Source organism: Cnephaeus nilssonii, assembly GCF_951640355.1.
Source record: "Cnephaeus nilssonii genome assembly, chromosome: 10".
Lineage (NCBI taxonomy): Eukaryota > Metazoa > Chordata > Mammalia > Chiroptera > Vespertilionidae > Cnephaeus > Cnephaeus nilssonii.
Genome location: NC_137081.1, coordinates 49,938,743 through 49,961,633, shown reverse-complemented (window position 1 = coordinate 49,961,633; position 22,891 = coordinate 49,938,743). Strand labels below are relative to the sequence as shown.

The 22,891-nt window shown below is 35.0% G+C and overlaps 1 protein-coding gene across 1 annotated transcript in view; it reads right to left on the bottom strand.

Moving 5' to 3' along the window:
* Positions 1-3,235: 3,235 nt before the first annotated feature.
* Positions 3,236-22,891, bottom strand: part of SCN9A (sodium voltage-gated channel alpha subunit 9) — a 133,709-nt gene continuing 114,053 nt past the window's right edge. The window contains exons 20-27 of the mRNA XM_079782446.1: positions 20,269-20,442; positions 16,742-16,864; positions 12,840-13,121; positions 12,175-12,228; positions 10,486-10,627; positions 9,143-9,240; positions 7,448-7,718; positions 3,236-5,921 (exon numbers count right to left, since the gene is read on the bottom strand). Coding sequence (XP_079638572.1) covers positions 4,729-5,921; positions 7,448-7,718; positions 9,143-9,240; positions 10,486-10,627; positions 12,175-12,228; positions 12,840-13,121; positions 16,742-16,864; positions 20,269-20,442 — 2,337 coding nt within the window. The 3' untranslated portion in view covers positions 3,236-4,728. The remainder of the gene's footprint in view (positions 5,922-7,447; positions 7,719-9,142; positions 9,241-10,485; positions 10,628-12,174; positions 12,229-12,839; positions 13,122-16,741; positions 16,865-20,268; positions 20,443-22,891) is intronic.

The window sequence follows — 22,891 nt, the reverse complement described above, 5'->3', positions numbered from 1 at the left end:
AGTGAAGCATCCTGATATTATCTTTCTATCATAAAATACAATAGTATATAACATAGGTAAAAGAACATATAATGAAGCATAATCTAATACTTATAACATATGCATGATTCATAATGTATGAAGAATATAATATTACTCTCTGATATTTATAATCATTCATATATTGTCATTTTTATCTTCTCAAATAAAAGAGATTTGGATTAATTATTTAGCTAAATATGGAAATTACTGCCCCCAATTTTTTAATGGAATAAGATAAACCTTTGTAAATATACATGTTTTTCAATTTTAACATGTTAAATTCACAAATATCAAAATTGCTCAATTTTGAAATAGTTTGGTGTATATGTCACATCACTAAATGTTCATTATGTATCAAAAGGATGCATGAGACTCTTTGGGGCACCATATTTACACACAGTCACATACAATAGAGGGAATGCTGTTATTATTTAACATTTAGGGAGAATGCATTGTGCTCCTACATGATAAAGAGGCAGCTGGGCTCTTATATTTTTAGTGGCAAACTGACTGCCACATTAAGTGCCACTACTAATATAAACCCTTGACTCTGTGCTGTCAGATATTGTTCTAATGGCTTCTTGGGGATTTTCTCCCTCTATACTTATGACCATATATTGACGTAGAACTATTACCCTCATTTGATAGAGGAGAAAGCTGAGGCATGTGTTCGTTAAATAATGTATTCAGAAAACTCAGAAGCATGGCTTAACTGGAATCCAAATACAGTTCTGGTTCTGGGACCTAAGCCTTTAGCCATTATGTATGCCATACTATCACTCTGCCAACACACACACGCACAAAAAATGCATACTCTCATTCTGTGGCTAAATGTTTGTATATTTCACTTCCTGTCTCGATTTTTTCCCCCGTTGGCACAAACTCTATTGTGGATTTTAGTGAATTGCTTTGGAACTCTCTCTCTCTCTCTCTCTCTCTCTCTCTCTCTCTCTCTCTCTCTATATATATATATATATATATATATTGGTTAATCCTCATTGGAGAATATTTTTCCATTGATTTTTTAGAAAGAGTGAAAGGGAAGGGGAGACAGAGAGAAAGATCAATGTGAGAGAGACATATCGATTGGTTGCCACCTGCACACACCCTGACAAGGGCCAGGACCCAGCCTGCAACCGAGGTACATGCCCTTTGACTGGAATCAAACCCGGGACCTTTCAGTCTACAGGTTGAAGCTCTATCCACTGAGCCAAATGGCTAGGGCAGAGCTCTATATTCTTTATCCCCATCTTTCTTATCCTGGTAGACTTCTTATGGAGGACATTGGAAACTGTTCCTCTTTCAGTTTTTTGTGTTTTTTTTTATTTTTTTTATTTAAATCAATCGCTGCAACTTACTTAGAGATGCTCTGAACTTATCTCCTTAAAGGTTGTTCTCACAGAAGCAGAAAATGCATGCAAACATTTTATTTTTTCTGATGTCTTTTATTTATAGATTCTGTTACAGTGTGTCTCAAATATAACTACAATTCATTGATGACAAACTCAAACTCAAATATGAGCATTCATAGATGTATAAAATTTGTAAAGACTTCTATGTAAACAGCATATTATATTCATGGTTATTCATTTATTTTTGTGAAGCAATTCTTGTTTTCTTCAAGAACATAACATAATAAACCAGAGCTATTTAAGTAAATCAGTGGCCTCTACACATAGGTCCTAAACCCAGGCCAGTTACTTGGTCATACTAACTTAGCTGGCCCTCATTTCATTATGTACTTTCATTAACATTTCTCCAAATTTTCTATTTAGAACTGCTTTATTTACATAAGCATTTTTTTTCTTAACTCTTTGTAATAAAGCTATTAAAAATTCTATAAAATCATGATGGACATTTTGGGTTGAGATTTAACAACCAGCATTTAAGAATCAGCCCCTAAGTCACTTAAGTCTTTTGTAAATGATGTAACAATCAAAAAGGTAAAATGAGATTCTCCCACTTTTATCCAAATTTATATGTATAGATTTGTGTTCAAATATGTTTGCTTCCATTTTATTCTCACTTAAATTTTACAGTGTAACTGCCATTCCACATCATTAGGTGAAATGAGTTCAGTGATATGTAATTTAAATATCAGTATGACAATGCCTTGGGGGGGGTGTGATATTTCATAATCAGAGCCAAACAGTAACCTACATGAATAGTGTACTTTGTCTTCAAGTTTACACTGTACTGAATGATCTCTTACTTTCAATGTTGTTCTTAATTGACAAAAAGTCAAAACTAGACATTCCTGGGAAAACATATATATGTACAAAACCCAAGTATTTTATATATTTTTTAAAAATTATAGTTCAGCATGAAATAGGAGAAAGAGCAACTTTATCATTTTTTGAAATGCTCTGAAGAAACTGTGTTGAGAAATCAGTTGCCAATATTTTTTCTTTTACATAAAAATCAAGACATGTAAAAACATTGAGTAAATCCCACATAAATATGCAAAATGCAGTTGTATTTATACGTGTTTAAAATAATAGGGGTAGACTTACTTCAAATTTAAGGTGATATTAATTTATTAATTTAATGTATTAAAAATCTTACAAATATATTTTGTATGATTCCCTAATTAAATTGTCAAAATGTATTTTTAATAGGCTTAGCAGGTATGTGATGTAATGCTCTACAGAGTCTAGGAAAACACTGCATGGTATCTTTCATATTAAATTGAAAAGTGGCTCAAATAATCAAAGATGAATGATTGAACATAAATGTAAAGAATTTTTGGCCCTAAATTTAATTTCATATGTACCTTATGACAAATGTCTACAAGTGATAATCTCTGTCATGGGTATTATAAAATACATCACAATTAAAAAATGTTCTAGATAGGATATTCTGTGGAAATGTCTGTTTCTATCTGATTTTCCCATATCTATGTTTCTTAGTCTCTCATTCTCTACCCATACCTCTTCATCTCTATAGGTATGTTTAAATATTCTTTATTTTTAACTAGCCATAACAACAAAAAATGTTTAAGTACTGATTACAGAATTATAATTCATGTTCCCTTTTAACTTAAAAAAGAAAATGAATGAAATATCTTCTAGATGCTTGCTTTGAAACTCCCACAAAATCTAAATAAAACTACTTTCTCCTTACGTAACTCAATTTTGCCTACACATGTATAACTCGATAGGAGAAAGACCTCATATTCCTGAAATGAAATGATGAAAAACTGCATCATGCCCATTCTTTTCAAGCCACTATTAACAAGAATTTCTTAAAAGCTAGATTTATAACCCTTGCTAAGAGGACACCAGCTAAAGTAAAATGAATTATGTTCTCGGTAAGTTATAAGCTCGGGGTACTTTATTGATTGATGTATAATATACCTCATAGTCATGGAATTTTAAGTACAAAGTGACAGCCTCCTCATTTTCAGATGAAAGATTAGCCATCTAAAAGGACTGCTTATACAAATTAGGAGAGTAAATTAAGTGACAAGAAAGCAAGTTGGCAAGAATCCCAGTCGAATGCTTTTTTGTTCATTCTAAAGTCAATTTTGAGTTGAAAGTTTGATATTATAATTTCCAAGTTTGTCACATATATTTAGGATGGTATAGAGGTGATGGAGTAAATACTGTACTCCCGTCATGTGCAATGGTATTAAATAGCGACCTGCATATCAGGAAGCACTTCAGTGAAGGGAAATAACAATTTTGCTTAGTGCTAAAGAATGACTAAACAATACTGCATGAGACAGCAGAAAAAAATGTGACAAAAGAGATGAAAAGTTGTGTCATCATTGGTATTTTGGGGCAGCGCAGTATAGTGTGAGATTATATAAATAATAGTAAATAAAGCTTTCTTCAGTTGCTTCTTTTTTTAATTATCTTCTTTTTTTTTCTTTTGAGTGAAGTGATATGTAGTACTTGGAATAATTTTTCATGTTCTTTGATTGTATAAACTAAGAAGGATATAAAAAGTACAGGCTATAAAGCACAATACTCTAAAGGTAAATCTTAATTCTGGTTGTTACGTGAGTCAAAATAAATGAAAAGTATTTGTTGAAATGAATATCCTACACATGTTTTTAATTCCATAGCATTTTATAGGTACATATAAATTGGTTCTGATGCAATATAGAATAAATTTAAGCACCTCAAAATATAGAATGACCTCTGTACATGGATAAAAGTGTTTTGTTCCCTAACACTAACATGTTTTAACTAAACTCTCATTACTAATGTCTATTCCTTCTATCATGGTATTTCATGGCAGAGCCAAGACAAAATACTTTTGTAGATGTCCAATTATAGATATGTACGTGTGTGTGTGTGTGTGTGTGTGTGTGTGTGTATGCGTGTGTGTGTGTATGCGTGTGTGTGTATTTGCGTGGGAAACATGAATGCTTACAATCCTGTGAAAAGATGACAAGGCAGATGTAAAGATTTCCTACATGGTCTTGTGATTTATTAAAAGCAAATAAAATTAAATTAACTTTGCTTGCTGTAATCAGTAATCCCTATAGAGTTGCTCTACAATTCTTACACAATCATTTACCAGTGCAAAAATAACCATTTGGTAATGCTGCCCACCTATCTTAAGGAATCAGAGCTAGTGACTGCACTGACTTTGAGAATATTTTGGTAAAAAGTTTTGGCATAGACCTCCTTAAAAGAGTCTTATTGACACAAATAAATCACCTTCACAGGCTGTAAACAGTGTACTAAACATGAAGCTCTATTTTTTGCTTTCCTTGCCATCTTTTCCTTTGTCTTCCTTTTCTGTTTTATCTTTTTCATATTTCTCTTTGTCTGGTTTTGTTACACTATCATATGAAGGTGGAGAGACGGTAGATGGGGTTGCATCTGGTTTTTCTGGATTTGAGTTCTCATTAACTTTATCAAAAACCGTATCTTCTTTACGGGGCAGATCATCATCTCTGTCTCCATCTTTTATGTATATACTTGATATATTTTTGACATTTTGCCTTAAGCGGTGACGTCTGTAAGCACGCTGAATAACAGTAGCAGACACATCCTCTTGTTTTCGTTTTAGTGTAGTTGTGATGGGTTCATAGGACACTTTAGAAGGATTTGCTGACATGAACCGCTCTTCCATCTGTGAACGAAGAGAGTCCATCTCTCCACCTTCACCCAAAACACGTTTTGTAAAAGCAAATAAGATGTCAAGACAATGAATCCGGTCGCCATTGACCATGGGCAGGTCCATGGCAATGAGCTGGACTTTGTTTGGTTTTGCTATGAGAAGAGGAGGATCCAGGGCAGCTGCAAAATCAGAGAGTTTTCTATATTCTATAAACTGGGTGGCATCGGGGTCAAACTTCTCCCAAACCTTGTAGAACATCTCAAAGTCATCCTCACTAAGAGGTTCAGTACTTTCTTCAGTAGCGACACTGAAGTTCTCCAGGATGACAGCGATGTACATGTTCACCACAACCAGAAATGATATGATGATGTAGCTAACAAAATAGAATATCCCGACAGATGGGCTGCCACAGTCTCCTTCAACTGAACTTCCTGGATGAACTTTTTTAGGGTCACAGTCTGGAGGCCCACTATTAAGAATAGGTGCTAGCAACCCGTCCCAGCCAGCAGAGGTGGTAATCTGGAACAGGCAGATCATGCTGTTGCCAAAGGTTTCAAAGTTGAACATGTCATTAATTCCAGCTTCCTTTTTAACATAAGCAAAGCTGGACATTCCAAAGATGGCATAGATGAACATGACCAGGAAGAGCAGGAGGCCGATGTTGAACAACGCAGGGAGGGACATCATCAGAGCAAAGAGCAGCGTGCGGATCCCCTTTGCCCCTTTGATCAGACGTAGGATCCGGCCAATCCTGGCAAGACGGATCACTCGGAACAGGGTGGGGGACACAAAATATTTTTCTATCAGCTCAGCCAGAAACATGCCTGGTGAGGAGGGAAAGAATAAAAAGAAAATATTTAAATTTCCATGCTATAGAAAATCTAGACTCTAAATAGTTTTATCTGCCAGCCTATCTCTTAAAATTTCAGGACTGTCATTTTATTGAAAAAAATTTCATAGCAATTAGAGTATTAAGCAATACCATAAGAAAATGCTTAGTCTTACTACTGTAACATTTTCCCTCCTTCACTAAGTTTATGGGCATTGAAATTTTTCCCTCCACAATAATTTTCTTAATTATAAGAATAATGCCTACTCATGTAGAAAATTCAAGCAATACAGTAAATGCTAAAAAGGAAATGTAAATCACCTGAAACATCACCAACCATAACTATTGTTAATATTTTGTTGAATATCACTCCACAGTTTTCTATGCAAGCACACACACATACATACACACATGAATGTAATCATGTTACACATAAGCATTTTTTTTGTAATCTATTTTAGTCACTTCACATCATGAAAATATTTCCATACAAATGACAAATAAGTAATTTCTTTTTTTTCTTTATTATTTAAAGTATTACATATGTCTCCATTATCCCCCATCGGCCCCTCCCTGGCCACTCCCACCCCCACCACTCCCACCCCCTAGGACATGCTCCCACCTCCCCAGGGTCCATGTCCATTGGTTATGCTTCTATGTGTGCATAACAGTCCTTTGGTTGATCTCTTACCACCCCAACCCCCCACCTTCCCTCTGAGGTTTGATAGTCTGTTCAATGCTTCTCTTAAGTAATTTGTTATAGTTGTAAAATGCTCTGTCAAAATAACCACATAGTGAAGAATTTTATGTTGTTTCCAATTTATGATATCCTCAATCCCTTCCTAAAATTTATAATTAAAAAATAAATGCAATCCTAAAATACTGGGCAGGACATGTACAGGTAATGAATGAGCAGAAGAATATAAAAATAGTGATGATAATGAAAAGGGAACGAAGTATAAAATCATGTACTGACATTCATAAACATGACTGGGGTTGGTAGAGAAATGATCATGTTTTGTAGACTTGCCAAATATTAAAGCCATAAGAAATGAAGATGACATTTCTTGAGACCTTAACTTTACTTTGACCTCTGGAAGAATTTTCATGAAGAGTCACCAATAACCTGGCTATTAACATTATCATTCATCAAAGGGCAGTTCTCAGAAATGCTAAAACTGGAAATAATTGCAGACTCTGCGTTGGTCTTCTCTGATATAACTACATATAGAAGCAATTGCTACAATTGTGAAGGGTAATCTTGGAGATCAAATACTGGATCAAGTGGTATTATGTGCTCCCAACAAATAGAAAACTTGAGGCTTTGAGGCCTGCAGTGAGAACTCAGAAATTCTGACACAAAGGCGTTTGCTTTGTAAAGTTTTTTTTTTTTAAGGTTCCTTCATTCTTTCATTTAACTTACTCAAAAGTAAATTTATATTCAAGAATTCAGGACCTGCTCTGAGCATGTGTGAGTTTAGTTCCATTCAATATAAAAACCTGGTTAATAAATGCACTTACCTACAATGGAGATAATCACAATCACAAAATCAAAAATGTTCCATCCTACTGTGAAGTAGTAGTGTCTGAGGGAGATCAGTTTCAGCACACATTCTCCAGTAAAGAGGATAATGAAGACCACATTTATCCAATAGAGGACATTAGTCGTGTATGGGGTTTGTCCCTCTTTTTCTACCATCATGGTTACCATGTTGAGGCAGATAAGAACCATAATGCTGATATCAAAAACTTGGTTTGTTACTAGGTCAAATATACATCCTTGGAATTTGTTCTGCAAATAAACAGGAATAATATGGAATATAGAGTAAACTTAGCAAGTAGTATCCACTAAGCATTACATTAGTAAAACATTTTTTTTAAAAAGATATCAGTCTTCAAAACGTGCATAAATTATCCCTGGTCAAAGTTTTGTGCTTTCTACAAGAAATATTATTAATGGGTTAAATCAAAGTCAGAGTAAATGAAACATTTTGTTGTTGTTTTTCAATATATCAGACTGATATTCAGTTAGCCTTGTATACTTACACTAGAGGCCCGGTGCACGATATTCATGCATGGGGGTGGGGGATGTCCCTCAGCCCAGCCTGAACCCTCTCCAATCTGGGACCCCTTGAGGGCGGTTTGACATCCCTCTCACAATCCAGGAGTGCAGGCTCCCAACTGCCCTTCCCTGCAGGCCTGGTCCCCCCCAACTGACCTCCTCTGCAGGCCTTGTTTCCCCCCCCCACAACTGCCCTCCCCTGATGGCCTGGTCTCCCCCAACTGCTCTCCTCTTCTGGCCTGATCACCCCTAAATTCCCACAACTGCCCTCCCCTGCAGGCCATCTTGTGGCAGCCTTCTTGTGTCCACATGGGGACAGCCATCTTTGACCACATGGGGGGGCCATCTTGTGTCTTAGAGTGATGGTCAATTTGCATATTACTCTTTTATTAGATAGGATTGGCTGTTAAGTATATCCACCCTAGTATGTTATATTCAATCTAAAGTACATTCATTTTCATATTCTACAGGCCACTGCAGGAATAAGTTGTGTAGCTATGATAAAAATAAATGCATATGTAATTATTTTTCATTTTTATAGAAAAATTAAAAAATAAGAAGGAATATTAAGATACAATGCTTAACCCTCTCACATCTCAGCTCAGCCTCTAGAAATCGACTATTTAGGTTTAGTTCTCAAACTCCAGCCCTCCCTAATTGTTTGGCCTCTTCTGTGCCTATTTCGGAGTCCATAAAATGGGATAATAATAATAATTTCCACCTCATAAGAGTTATTGTAGGAATTAAATGAGTTAAAATATGTAGAGTTCTTAGAACAGTGCCTAGCTCATAGTAAGAGCTACAGAATTATTACTGCTATTTAGAGACTAAAATACAGACTGGGAGATGTGGATCTGGCTAACATAATAAAATACATTTGTTAAGCACTCAAAAAAATAGATACAGTGCTTAAAATACATATATTAAGTTTTATAAGGACTTTTGTTCAAAACAGCAATTTTGTTCCAATTTTTTTCAAAATTAATTCTAATCATTTATGCTTAAGAAAAAGTTGTATATTAAAGTTGAATAGAAAATAATTTGAAAATTTACATTATACACACACACACACACACACACACACACACATATATATATATATATATATATATATATATATATATATATATATATATATATTTTTTTTTTTTTACCCCTGGCCGAGGTATTGGCTTTTGTGGTTTCTTAGATCCAAGCTTTTTCATTGCATTATAATATTTCTTCTGTTCTTCTGTCATAAAGATGTCTTGACCTCCAAGGTAAAAAAATAAAAATAAAGAAGTCTAGTTAAAACCAGAATCATCGTCTAGATTTTCCTCAGATTATTAAGACAGGTTGAAAATGTATTAATATAGAAATGAAATGTATTTTATTATGTGCAATGTGGCTATACATAAAACCTGTCTTAAAGGATTACCTAGGTATAGGCACATGACTCTCCATACTTAATATAATGTGCATATATAAAGTATATGTATTACATGTAATAATTATTTAGTTCTGAAATCCTTAATTAACTTGTAGGATCCTGGAGTTAAAGATGATCTAGTTATGGTTTCTCTTTAGTTTTTTCGGGTTAGAGAATATTCAGCTTTCTATTATATTGTATCTTAAAAGATTTATCAAATGCCTATATAAAAACCAGACTCCCCTTTCTGTCTTGGAGTGTTCTTATTCACCTTTCCCCTCTAGTTGATATGCAGTCTTTATGTAAATTTAGTATTCATTTGATCTATTGACAGTAGGCATGAGAGAGAGCCTTCATACAAATGTCAAGAGAAGCCTAGATCCTTTGTTGCATACTGATAGGGGCTGAATATCATAGCATATCAAGAATTTACCAAGAAAAGCTAGGAAAACACTGGGAAGAGAATTCTGAATTAGAAGAAAAAGTCAAAGTACAGATTTTATATTTTTTTGATGATGCATACCCTAGTTGGCAACATAATGAAGGATGGGAGAAAACTAAGAGGAGATTATAAAATGTTCCAATAGTTAAACCAGAAATCTCCAGGGATGCCTCACTAGCAATATTCAATACATCTTAATTTCCAATACATGTATCATATCTTCTGCTATAATATAAACTTGAGCTCAGGAGCCATATCTTATGTTGTTTTTCCTCAAGCACCAGCCCAAGACATACCACATGGAACAGTGGCTCAGAACGGAATGAAGTAACATTTGTGAAATGTGTTTTCAATAAATAATTAGTGCATTATTTTTTTCTTAATTATTCAATCCTCTACAGGGACCATTGAAAAAACAGAATAGTTGCCCTATTATTTAAAAATAATTCTGACTTAGAAGATTATTTTCTGTGCAGAGATAAATGAGATTAAATATATCTATAACTGTACACTGGCCAATTGTTTAAAAAATAAATGAAGTTCTAATGAAGATAATTACTAATTGATATAAAATTAAATTTCACATTATATATTTTTGGAAAATAATTGTTCCTATTTTTCAGTGCAATGAAAGAAACTTAAAATACTTATCTTTTTTTTCTGTTGGTTGAAATTATCTATGATGACACCAATGAACAAGTTCAAAGTGAAGAATGACCCAAAGATGATAAAGATGACAAAATAAATATACATGTAGAGGTTGGATTCATATACGGGTTGCTTGTCAACCTACAAAATTAGAAGTAATTAACTAAAGTTAGTATGTTGACAATACATTCATCACTTTCCTTTTTCACATGGTTTCATAAGGTAATCCAAACAATGCTATTCTAGTGAGTTAGCTTTTTCAGGAGCCATATTAGTGACATTCAACAAAATCATTCTTAAAAAATTTTCCAACATTAAGTATTTATTACATGCTTACTAAATACATGAATATAACCTTGAAATGACTACAAAGAGCTTAGCCATATAAAGTACTTGTTCTCACATTGGTAGGACAATTTAGTAACAAAATGACCTAAAACAGTGGTCGGCAAACTGCGGCTCGCAAGCCACATGTGGCTCTTTGGCCCCTTGAGTGTGGCTCTTCCACAAAATACCACGGCCTGGGGGAGTCTATTTTGAAGAAGTGGCGCTAGAAGTTTAAGTTTAAAAAATTTGGCTCTCAAAAGAAATTTCAATCGTTGTACTGTTGATATTTGGCTCTGTTGACTAATGAGTTTGCCGACCACTGACCTAAAATATGTTTTTTATTTCCTAGAAAAAAACTGTACAAGAGATGATACCATATTTATTATATAAATTTTATTTTATTTTTGTTTACATTTCATTACAGAAATGACTTCACTGGATTTAGCTTTCTTAGTGTGGAAGTTATTTTATATAAATGCTTCCATGGCACTTTAAGGCTACCAGACCGCTGTACCGATTTTTCGGTAATTTCCGAATCTGCCGCTATACTGCTTTACCTAATTTTCTGTACTTTGCCTAGTACCTATTTTCTACAATGTCTCCAAGTTCCATCTTATTCTAATCACTTGTTTGCATGTAACTAACATTTTTCTATATCATGTTGATTTTTTCTCTTTAATGCTCAGGAGCCCAGGTATAGGGGACAGTTAGGTTCAGGGCCTCAGGTCTGGTAAAATATAAAATTGGGTTGGCTGGTGTTGCTCAATGGTTGGCACCATTTGATTCCAGTCAGGGCACATGCCTGGGTTGCAGCTTGATCTCTAGTAGGAGACATTCAGGAGACAGCTGATCAATGATTCTCTGTCATCATTTATGTTTCTATCTCTTTCCCCTTCTCCTTTCCTCTCTCTAAAATGAATTAAAAATATTTTAAATATAAAAATAAAAACTATCAATAAAATACGTTATTTCATTTTTATTTTGATAAACTTTATTTACCGAGCACTTATTATTTTCAGACTGTGTTAAGTGCTCTACTTGCATTTTCTTGTTGGATCCGCATGAGGTAGGCACTGAATTATTTTTCAATTTGAATTATATAGTCAATAAACACACTCAAAGAGGGAATTTGTTCAGATTCAGTTGCACAGCTTGCACGATATGGTAGAGCCAGAATTTGAATCAAGGTCTGTCTCCAATGCTGCATACCTAATCACTAGGCTACTATTAGGTGGAAGTTTTTCAGTTTGTGTGTACACACCAAGGACTGACTCCTTGTTGCCACTGTTTGAAAATGGCTAAACTAAACTAAGGAGCTTTTTAAACTTGTAGATTTTAGTTTAATGTTGACCAATACTTACATTAACAGAATCAACAGCTGCATACATAATATCCATCCATCCCTTAAATGTTGCCTGCAAATATAACATTTATAGAATCTGATTTAGAAGCTCACACTTTTAAGCAGCAACACATGAGTTTAGTCCATTTAATGTTACATGCATTAAGTAATATCAAATCAATAAGTTTTGCTGTATTTCAAAATACCAATTTAATATAAAGGTGCTATGTCAAGAAAAAAAAGGGACATATTCTGGGGTCGTATTCTAAATCTTAGTCCTAGTCAGTTATTTCCAGGCTGTTACAATTCCTGAAAATTTTGCACATGATTTTTATTTTTCCAGAGGTAGAGGATAATTATATAAAAAAGGCAGGAAAAAATTTATCTCCATTTCTTAAGGATGCTCTGTGCTAATGAGAAGTCCCTCTCATTCCCATGTAGTGCAAAACTAGCAATCCAGAAAAATGACTATTCATTTTGGAGCAATATTCAGATGGTGCAATGGCGAGGGGTCAAATGACCCCAACAAGTCATTTGTATGGGCAATTGTTCTAGTTGACACCAAGTCTCTTTTTAAAGTCACAAAGTACTTTATCTTTAACTTCTAGTTAGCAGATTATTTAAAATAATGACTTCTGTCAGTGTCCACTACAATATCAAGCATTCATGAAAGGGGTCACTTACAACTTGAAGCAAAGACAGGTAACCAAGTCCAACATTATCAAAGTTCACCTTCAGGTTCTTCCATCGCACATTTTGACTAACATTCATCAGTGCAAAACACTCGGATTTATTTTGAACTTTGCTTGTAGGAAACCGTAACCCATCTGTGGTGTTAACACACTCATAGAACTTGCCCGCAAACAAATTTACTCCCATGATGCTAAATATTAGCCAGAATATAAGACATACAAGTAGCACATTCATGATGGAAGGAATTGCACCTATGAGCGCATTCACGACCACCTGGTATTCAAAGAAAGAAAAGAATGATTAGGATTCATAAAAATGTTAAATGGGCAACATTAATGAAACAAAGTGCAGAATTAATGAAATTAGAAAAGCCACCCTTAAATGTTTAAGACATCAAATCAAGCAATCAACATATGTTAATTGAATGCCTACTATGTGCTCAGCAGTATGCCAAGCAAAGCAAAACAAGACAAGAGACCTGTGATAAACATGTTTAGAAAAATACATGATGGACACACAGTGAAACTATAACAATACAAAACAAAATAACTAAAATGCCATGAAAGCTTAAATAAACAAAACGAATAAATAAAAAATAATAAACCAAAACCTGATACATGTAAGGTGAAGTCGTAAAATCTGCATACTCTAGAAAAAAAAGAAATTTATAAACATAAATCATAAAAAAATAAGTAAAATGTACGGTTAAAAGTTTATAGTCCTATAATTACCAGTACTAAAATTCTCCCATATAGACAAATTGGTGGTATGTATTAGCTGGAGTTAAGATTAAGAATCATTTAGTGGTATGAACCCTTTAGATTTAATTGATTCTTCTAGTGTGTGATATGTGAATTCAGTGAAGACCTTGGGACCTCTGTTTCCTTGTCTGCAAAACAAGAGCAATCTTTTCAAATGTATTATCCCGACTCCAAAAATACTTTATGTAGGTCCTTGGCTAAATATAGACAGTGCTGGGCCTCAGTTAAAGCAGAAAAGAAGTGCAATTTATCTTCAATACTTTATTTCTGCTTTTAAGCATTTCCATTGCTATTGATCACCAGTGCCTCTTGCCACTCCAGTTTTCCTGCATGGCGACCATTGCAGCATTTATCACTCTCCAGATGTTCTTAATTACCCAGTCCTTCAAACCTACCTGTCTTCTGATACTTCAGCTCTCGTCCAAATTTGGGTGCAAATGTGTAAAAGACTAATTTGTTAAGCATTGTGCTCCCATTTTTTTTTTGCAATATATCAAGCAAGCTTTTAAATCATCTTTAACTGGTGAAACATTAAGGGTCTCTGATTACCTTTGAGATTGTCTAGGGCAGGGGTTAGCAAACATTTTCTTAAATATTATTAGGCTTTGAGGGTGATACGATCTTTATTGCAACTATTCAATCCTGCCACTGTAGTAAGAGTATACACAAATGAGCATGGCTGAAATCCAGTAACAACTTTGGGCTTTGGTATGTTGACCCCTGGTTCAGAACAATAGTTATTATCCTGGGGCCGATGGACCCATAGAGATTCTATGTGGGCATGAAATCCTATTTAAAAACATGTGGTTTGCTTTCTTTACGGAGAGATGATTCATACTTTCATGAGATTCATACAGTATATAAAAGTTAGGAGGAACAGGATGAGAGAATAAAGTTCAAAGTGGCCAACTCTTCTTCAAGCCTACTTTTTCATCTTCATTTCTTGCTAACCTCCCCTCTGTGCTTATCAGCGAGGCACACTGATCCTTCTAGACGTTGCTCACATGTGCCTTGCACACTGGACTTTGTGCTTCTCTGCCATGTAGCATCTCTGCCTGGAATGCCGACCCGCCTGTGTCTTGGGGCCCCCTCTCTCAATCATGGCCCAATGTCACCTCCTGGCAAAGCTTTCCCAGATGTCCTTGGGCAGCTACACCCAACCCTATGTTCCTGTGGCACTATATGATTACTATTTCATGGAAGATGTCAAAGAAGAAATACTGTTTCCCTATTTGTCTCTCCATGACCATTGTCCCTCAAGATTACAAAATGCTGCAAATCATTATTTACTTTATTTTTCAAAATGACACACAGCATGAAGAAACATCTCCTTTTTAACATGGCTAATAAATGTGACTAAATGGACATGTTTTCCCTTCCATATATATTAAACTATTCACTTGTATTATAGACTAGAGGCCTGATGCACGAAATTTGTGCAAGGGTCGTGGCCCCTGCTGCCATGGCGGCCGCCTCTGCCTTGGCCCCTGCCCCTGCGACTTCGTCCGGAACGTCATCCAGGAGGACGTCTGGTCTAATTAGCATATTATGCTTTTATTATTATAGATAAAGAACAAAGCAAACAGGGTAAAATAATGGGCTGGCTTAATCACTGAGGGAAGTAAGTTTGTAGGGGAAAGTATATTATTTGTTCATAAAACTCAGTATAACGTCTGCTCAAGTTCAGGGATCCATCTTAAGTTCTGGATAAATTGTAGCATTCTGCTAATGCTCAAAAAGGGGAGGTAATGTCAATGAATTCAACACCATCTTTGTGTATACAATGTAACTTGTAATTTTTCAATTCTCATATAAGAAAAAGTACTTCAAATTTATTTTTGAAGTTTATTTTATATAATCAGGACCTCTCCTATACCTGGATCCATCATACACTGGGTTCATTAAGCAGCAGAGGTGACAGTCATAGTGTAGCAGGAATAATAACGAAGATTTGCTAGTCTAAACGATTGCTAATATTCACCGGAGGCTTCAGATTTCTGAGCCCCACCCGAGTTTCTGATTCAGCTGGGTCTGGGGTGGAGCCTGGGAATTTGTATTTCTAATCAGTTCTGATGATGCTGATAGCTGGTCAGTAGAGCGCATTCAGGGAAGCAGTGAGCTAGACTGATTTGCATGTTAAATTGCTCTGAGACTATAGGAAGAGAGGAAGTCTGATAAACAAATAAGTACAGTATAATGAGGATTATATGTATCTGAACATAGAGAAAGGATGCCTAATTATGCCTGGTGGTGGACAGACAGGGCACATTTTTAATTGAGGCTTAAGAATAGGTAGGTGTTTATCTGCTACATTGATGAATGAGGGTTGATTCCTGGCCAAGAGAACAGAGGCTTGAGAAAACAGGTATAAATCTAGAAAAGAAGAAAATGAGGAGAGCAACAACAGATATGGATATAGACTCATTAGAAAAACTAAGGCCATTGTCCTCCATGTATTTTAGAAAGAATTTGCTGGTTTACTACAGCCCTTAAAACTAGGTTGCTGGGAGTCATCATTTATCTCACCTTGTCTTTACAAAATGAATCTCTTTTCTGGTGCTATGCAGTCTCGTGCAAATTATGGAAACTCTCAGAGCTTTAGTTTTCTCAGATATAGTTTGGAGACAATTATACTTTTATTGAAATTTTTATTTTTAAGGATGAAATTAAAAGTGATGGCAGATGCTACTTTACTTCCTTTGTTTTTTCTTATGCCCCCATACCCAAGGTAGTTCTTTACAAAATATTATTTGAGCACCTGATATAGGCAAGTCCTTGATGACTTGTATATGAGAGATATTTTCAGGACTAACAGTGTTCCCTTCATTTGATCTTCTAGCATAGGGAAGATTTCTATTTTAGAAGGGAAAAGCTACTTATTTGGATCATCACCTAACAATATCTGATCTACTCTTTGTTAAACATATGCACTAAACAACTGAGTGTATATGCACATGCACACACACTTATATACATAAATAGTTCATATATATACACATATATATGCATGTATAAATAGAAACATACTACAAATTCTACATATTAATTTTTCACATTTTATACTCCATTTATAAAATAAGAATATTATAAAAGTATAAACAAATTATGTTAGAAAGTTTAGTATTTTCTTACCCTCATTCCTTCAAATCTAGATAAAGCTCTTAGAGGTCTTAAAGCTCTAAGTGTCCGAAGGGATTTAATGGGGGTGAGGTCTGAGTAGTCAAGAGTGTTTGCAACTAAAGTAACCAAAGAAACCTGCAAAACAATTTTTTTCATTATTATTTCAATGAAATAATCATGAACAATCACTAAGAGAAGCTCAACAAGAACAACATGATTTAATATATCAAGTTAACTAGTCATTGCCTTAAAATATGGGTAAGAGGAATGCTTTGCAAGGAAATAGGTGGAAAAGAAAGTTAACCAAAATAAAATGAAACAATAGAAGGAAAGTAAGTTATTTCCTATATCTGAAAAAAATCATATGTGCCTTTCACACTTTGATAGTCAGTGGATATGTACTTTTGCATATTAATGCTGAACATTTAATGAGAGCAGCTATCAAAATTTCAATTGAAATAAAACCCAGGACATAACAAAAGCTAAGTCATAAGAGCATATGGAATTAACTCAACTACATCTAAACTTTAGTATAAACCTTATATAAAAGCAATGTAAAGAATCATGATTTCACAATGGGGTATTATATTGAATATAATAGTGAAAATTATTGAGAAAACTACAGTATAGTCTGTAAATGAGAATATATATATATCCTATATAATAAAAGCCTAATATGCTAAGTGTCTGGTTGTCTGGTCATCCTTTCAACCTATTAAAGCGTAATAGGCAAATGATATGCTAAGGTGGCTCAACTGCTCACTATGACGTGCACTGACCACCAGGGAACCGTTGACCAGTCGCTACGATGTGCACTGACCACTAGAGGGTATATGTTCAATGCAGTAGCTTCCCCCAGCCCACAGGCCCCAGGCCAGCCAAGGCAGGTGCCAGCAGAAGCCCCCCCAGCCACCCGATCGCCCTGCTGGTCGCCCCACGGATCGGCCCTGATCGCCAGCCAGGCCTAGGGACTCTGCCCGTGCATGAATTTCATGCACCAGGCCTCTAGTATATATATATCCATTTACCTAACTATGCATATATATAGGCCTGGTGCATGAAATTTGTGCATGCACGAATACACACACACTATATATATATATGTGCTCATACTGATGAATAATGTTCAATTAAGTCAAATAATCAAAAAGCCTGCAGAAATCAAATAAGTCCATTCTCTGAATATCAAATCAGATCAGTGGTTCAGAAGCCTGAATATGCACCAGAATCATCTGGAGGGCTCGTTACAACAGTATGCTGGGTCCCAACACCAGAATGTCTGATTCAGTAGATATTAGGTGGGTTCTGAGAATTGTATCCCTAATAAGCTACCACCTACAGTATATGTGCAAATGATGTTGGTTCAAGAATCACACTTGGAGAAAAACTAGACTAGATAAATTGCTTAATCTTTGAGAAATTAAAAAAAAATCTCAGTCCTCTCTCAAATCTACATTCCTAGATTTTCATCTCTACCAGCAAGAATATTGTGTACAACTTTGCTTCCATGTTACAGTATAGAAACATTTCATATCAAATATATGTGTTAATATGTTATATACTTACATATATACTTTACTGTTTTTCAAAATATTAAATAATATTTCAAATCAAAGCTACATATCTCCCCAAGTTCTGCTTATTACATAACCCTTCATATCACCACTTCATATTTTCAAACACAAAAAAGTAATTTGTTTTTATAGCTATATTTATTTCTTAGTTTAAAAGAAATGCAACTCTACTTGTAAACTTTTATTTCCTAAGTGTAGTGATAAAAATAACATATTTATAGTAACATTTTAAATGTTTTTGAATCTCTTAAATATTTTAAAATAACTTTTAAAAGAACTATCATAGTTACAGGTTAAGAGAAAAGAAATAAACTAAATTTCTTATATCATTTTTTTCTTATTTTGGTTAGCCTTTCTTTAAAACTATTACAAAAGCATCCTAGGCAGTAACTAGGTAACATATATATAAAAGGCGAATATAAAAACAAGCAATATGAAGTCATTAATATAAGGCATCAAAAACCCATAGGAAGCCCAAGAGGACATATGAGGTGTTATGTATACCTTGGGAAAATTATTTTGCACATCACCTATATAGAAAATAAATAATTGTTATTACTTTTAATATTTTATATATTGAGCTGTTAGAAAGGCAAGAGTTTACTGAGGTTTAGATAACAGTTGAGAAACTGAACTTTAGAGTAGATATGATTAGTTTTGGCTTAATTTTGCAGTCAGGTTTTGTTGTTTATAGTTATGCTTACATATAATTTTGATATCTATGAATAATGTTGTATTGATTTACCCTTTCTGAAAAGTTTCATAATGCAAACTCTTGGTTAAATGTTAGAGCACTTGATACTCGAAAAAGTTGCATGTTGTCTTCTAATTCCAGACATCAGATGAGGAAAAAAAATTCTCTAAAAACTATGACTTATTATAGAATCTTTCTTCCTAACAACAAAGACTAGATTTTGGAAAATCTAGAAGAATTAGTAAAAGAATGAAGAAGACAATTCATTCTGAGAAAAATAAAATTAGGAGCTTGAGGTCATAGCTTAATTTAAGGAAGTCTTTTAAAATAATATACAATATCATATAACAATTACATTATTTTATATAATTAAATTATATCAAGAAAATATAAACTAAAATAATTAGCGTACACTAAATAAGAATGACTTGACAATAATGGGGTTGTACCATTTAATTTCTATGTGAGATGCCTTGATCTCACAAGCTGTTTTAGGATCTGTTTCCTGACTATTTCAAGATGATGACTAAAAAATATTTTTGCTTTATTAAAAATAATACATAAACTGAAGCATTCTGATGTATTTTCTTTCATCCAGGTACTCAACAGTTCTCTGAATTTGTTATTTGTAATTATTAACACCAATTTCTCTGCTCCAGCACCACTCTAGAGATGAATGGTAAGTTGGGTGTTTGAATGGGGATAAGAGCTGTGACTAATTTTGGTTTTCCCTATCATTGTCATTAAGATACATACTTTGAAATTCCACACCCTCTCTTCTCCCTAACATTGGAGTTATTTGCTTTAGTACTAACTACCATTTTTATATAACTTTTAGCTAACAAAGACAACTTGATGTACCCATCACCTTATTTTCTAACTTTATATAGTAAAAAAAATCAATATTTTATCTTTTTAACCTGTGTTTCTGCCCTTTTCCATTCCCACCCCTTACTTTCCAATTGTTCATTCTATTCATAGTCTCAACAGGAATGATATCCAAATCACATCTTCTCTGATTGCAAAAAACACATGCAAGAGTAAATTATGTTAAAACGGGAGAGAAAAGAATTTACATTTGTTGAAAAGTTTCTCTTTTATTATTCCTCACAGATATCTACTGGCTACATTAATATTTCTAAAAGCATAAACCTATAGACAGAAAATACAAAAAGCTAACCAAAATTATAATATACAACATTAGTGAAGGCTTAGCAGAACACTTAATCATCACACAAAATCCTCTTTGAAATTTCACTCAAAGTACCTACATCAACAATTAGGAAATCCAACCAACACCAGGCATTGGTGAAATATGTTTTATAACCATATGCTACCCATTTTAGAAGCATTTCCAGAATGAAGACGTAAGTGAATATCTTGTCAGCATAGTCCAGGATAATCTTGATGGTCTTTTTCTTTTCAATATATATATCTTCAAAAGCCTGTGGAAATAATATTCAAATTTCAATTCATTTCCAACTGAAAGCTTATTATTCATAATAAAAACGAGAAATAAAATTTTAATGAAGAAAACCACTGAAATATAATACTATTATGAGTCAACTGAGTTTCTTCTGATTTTACAGCTACTGTGTGACACCAATTCTAGACTTCTCACCACCAGTGCATGCCACTGGTCACCAGAGGTCATGAGAAAAGAAAGAGGGCACAAAGGAATGAAATTATTTAGAATATTCTGAAAAGAACCAGATCTCTGGCACTTGCAGAGACTTCTACCTCATCTGATTCCTCTGTTATCTCTCTTCAAATTGGATAAGACATAATAATTTAAGACATGTTTCCAGGATCAGCCACTCTGCTATATCTTTCTCTCCCTGCACTCTCCTATACCACTAGGATTTGGAGCCTCTCCTTTAGGTCTTACATGCTTGTGCATCCCCAGGAACACAGCAGGAAGTGCAGAAGGGCTTGCTAAATGAACATGTGCAGGGGCTTAGTATGACTATAGAACATAGAGGTTGATTTCTTCTTTGAATTTTGCACAATATTTTATCATTCATTAAAAGCTTCAGTTCTACGAACCACTCTTATATTCATTCCATGAACGTGGCACCCGTAACACTCTCCCAGTAACAAGCCACAGCCACAAGTTCCTTGGGAAATAATCTGAATAAACTTAAAGAGCTGAGCTCACTGAAGACATTGAAAATGATTGCTGACTTAAACAGGTCTATAGTAAGAATGATCTCTTTCAAGTTTAAACAATATTTACCATGGTGAAGAAAATTAAAGCAAAAGGGCCTGTATCCTCAGTGATTAACATAATACTATCTGTCCATAAGCCTGGCCTTGGGCCATTCTTACTCTCCTTATTCCAAATTCACCTATCAATACCCTAAAAATGATCCCCAGCACTTTGTGCAAACTGTTGGTATGAATATTGAAGGAAACAGAGAAGTTGGGACAGAGAGAATGGTCAGATTACTAAGATGCTAAAAGAAGGTTCTAGCAGCTGGCAGAGGTTCTGAAAGTCAGTGGAATTAAAGTGCAGGGGAGACTTGCAATCCTCGGGACTTTTCTGCCTCCCTTCTCCAAGTTCTGGAGGAGGCGGGCCAGCTACTCAGACAGGAACTGAGGCGGAAGATCGAGAAGGGGCTTGGTCACGAAGAAGAGTGCCGCTCCTGGACCTGGGGTGCAGAGCAGGACCAGCAGATGCTGAAAGCCAAATACTCTGCCTGAGCACACCTTGCTCTGGCAAGTCCCAGAGCCTGGAATGGGGCTCCTAGCTTCTAGGACTAATTTTGTGGATGTGAGAGCCAGGGGACAAGCAGCTCTATCTGACTTGGGGTGTGGGCTTTACTATTACTCATTTCAGTTACCACTTACTCGCCTATCTGGTGTGCACTCCCCTTCCTGAGGAGCCACAGCATAGTAAAAAGGTACAGAGGCTTTGACTTTGACCTTAGTTAAGTTATGGCTCTATCATTTACTAGCTCTGAGACATCAAGCAACTGTTAACACTCTGTACCTAGCTTCCTCATTGCTAAAATAAGCAAAATACCATAATCTCACAGGATTGTTTAAAAATTAAAAGAGAAAAACCTATTTAAAGGTCTTGAAATACAATAAATATGTACTAAATTAGAGTTACAACTTTTTATTTATTTTATAGATAAGTGTTTTAAAAATCTAGCTCAATTGGCAAATTCCCTGAGCAAAAACACCAGCTTCTTGAAATATTTTTCCCTTTTCTTTTTCCTATGACTCATTTGAATTTTAGTTTTGAGAGTGCCCCTTCCCCAAAAATGGTATCTTCCTTTTTAGATATTTTGAACAAGGCATTACTCTAAGCTTTTCTATAATTTTTTGTAATCTCCTAGTTATATATGTGACTCAGCATGGGATAAACTTCCTTAGTCATTAGGAATACAAGATAATGTAGACACTGTCAAGACTCCTACTTGCATTCCACCTGATAAGTGAAGTAGCAATTTCGTATTCATCCCCTGTTTTTGAGAGAGGAGAATTGTTAGGAGAGGCAATTTACTGTGAGCCCTAAACGTCCCTGCGTGTTCCTGTTGGGTGTGCCAAGAATGCAAGGCTGGATTACTCTTGATCCAGGCCATTTCTCAAGGTTGTTTTTACAACAAGCAACCTTGAGAGATGAGGTGGTGTCACCCTCGGGGACCAAGAGCCAGGTTGCTTACTGCTTGCTATAAGAGGATGGGTTCCCTAAGCTCAGTGCTCATCAGCTATGATGCTAACCCACTGTGTGTGCCATGTACAGTTAGCTTCTTGCTATGGCCCCGTGGGATTTGGGGACAAGGGGAACCAACACAAACATGTTGAAGTTCATGCTCCTTTTTATGCCACGAGTAATCAAGTCCTTTGTCTCTGATGCGAAAGTCTCACATCTTCCACCAGCACACA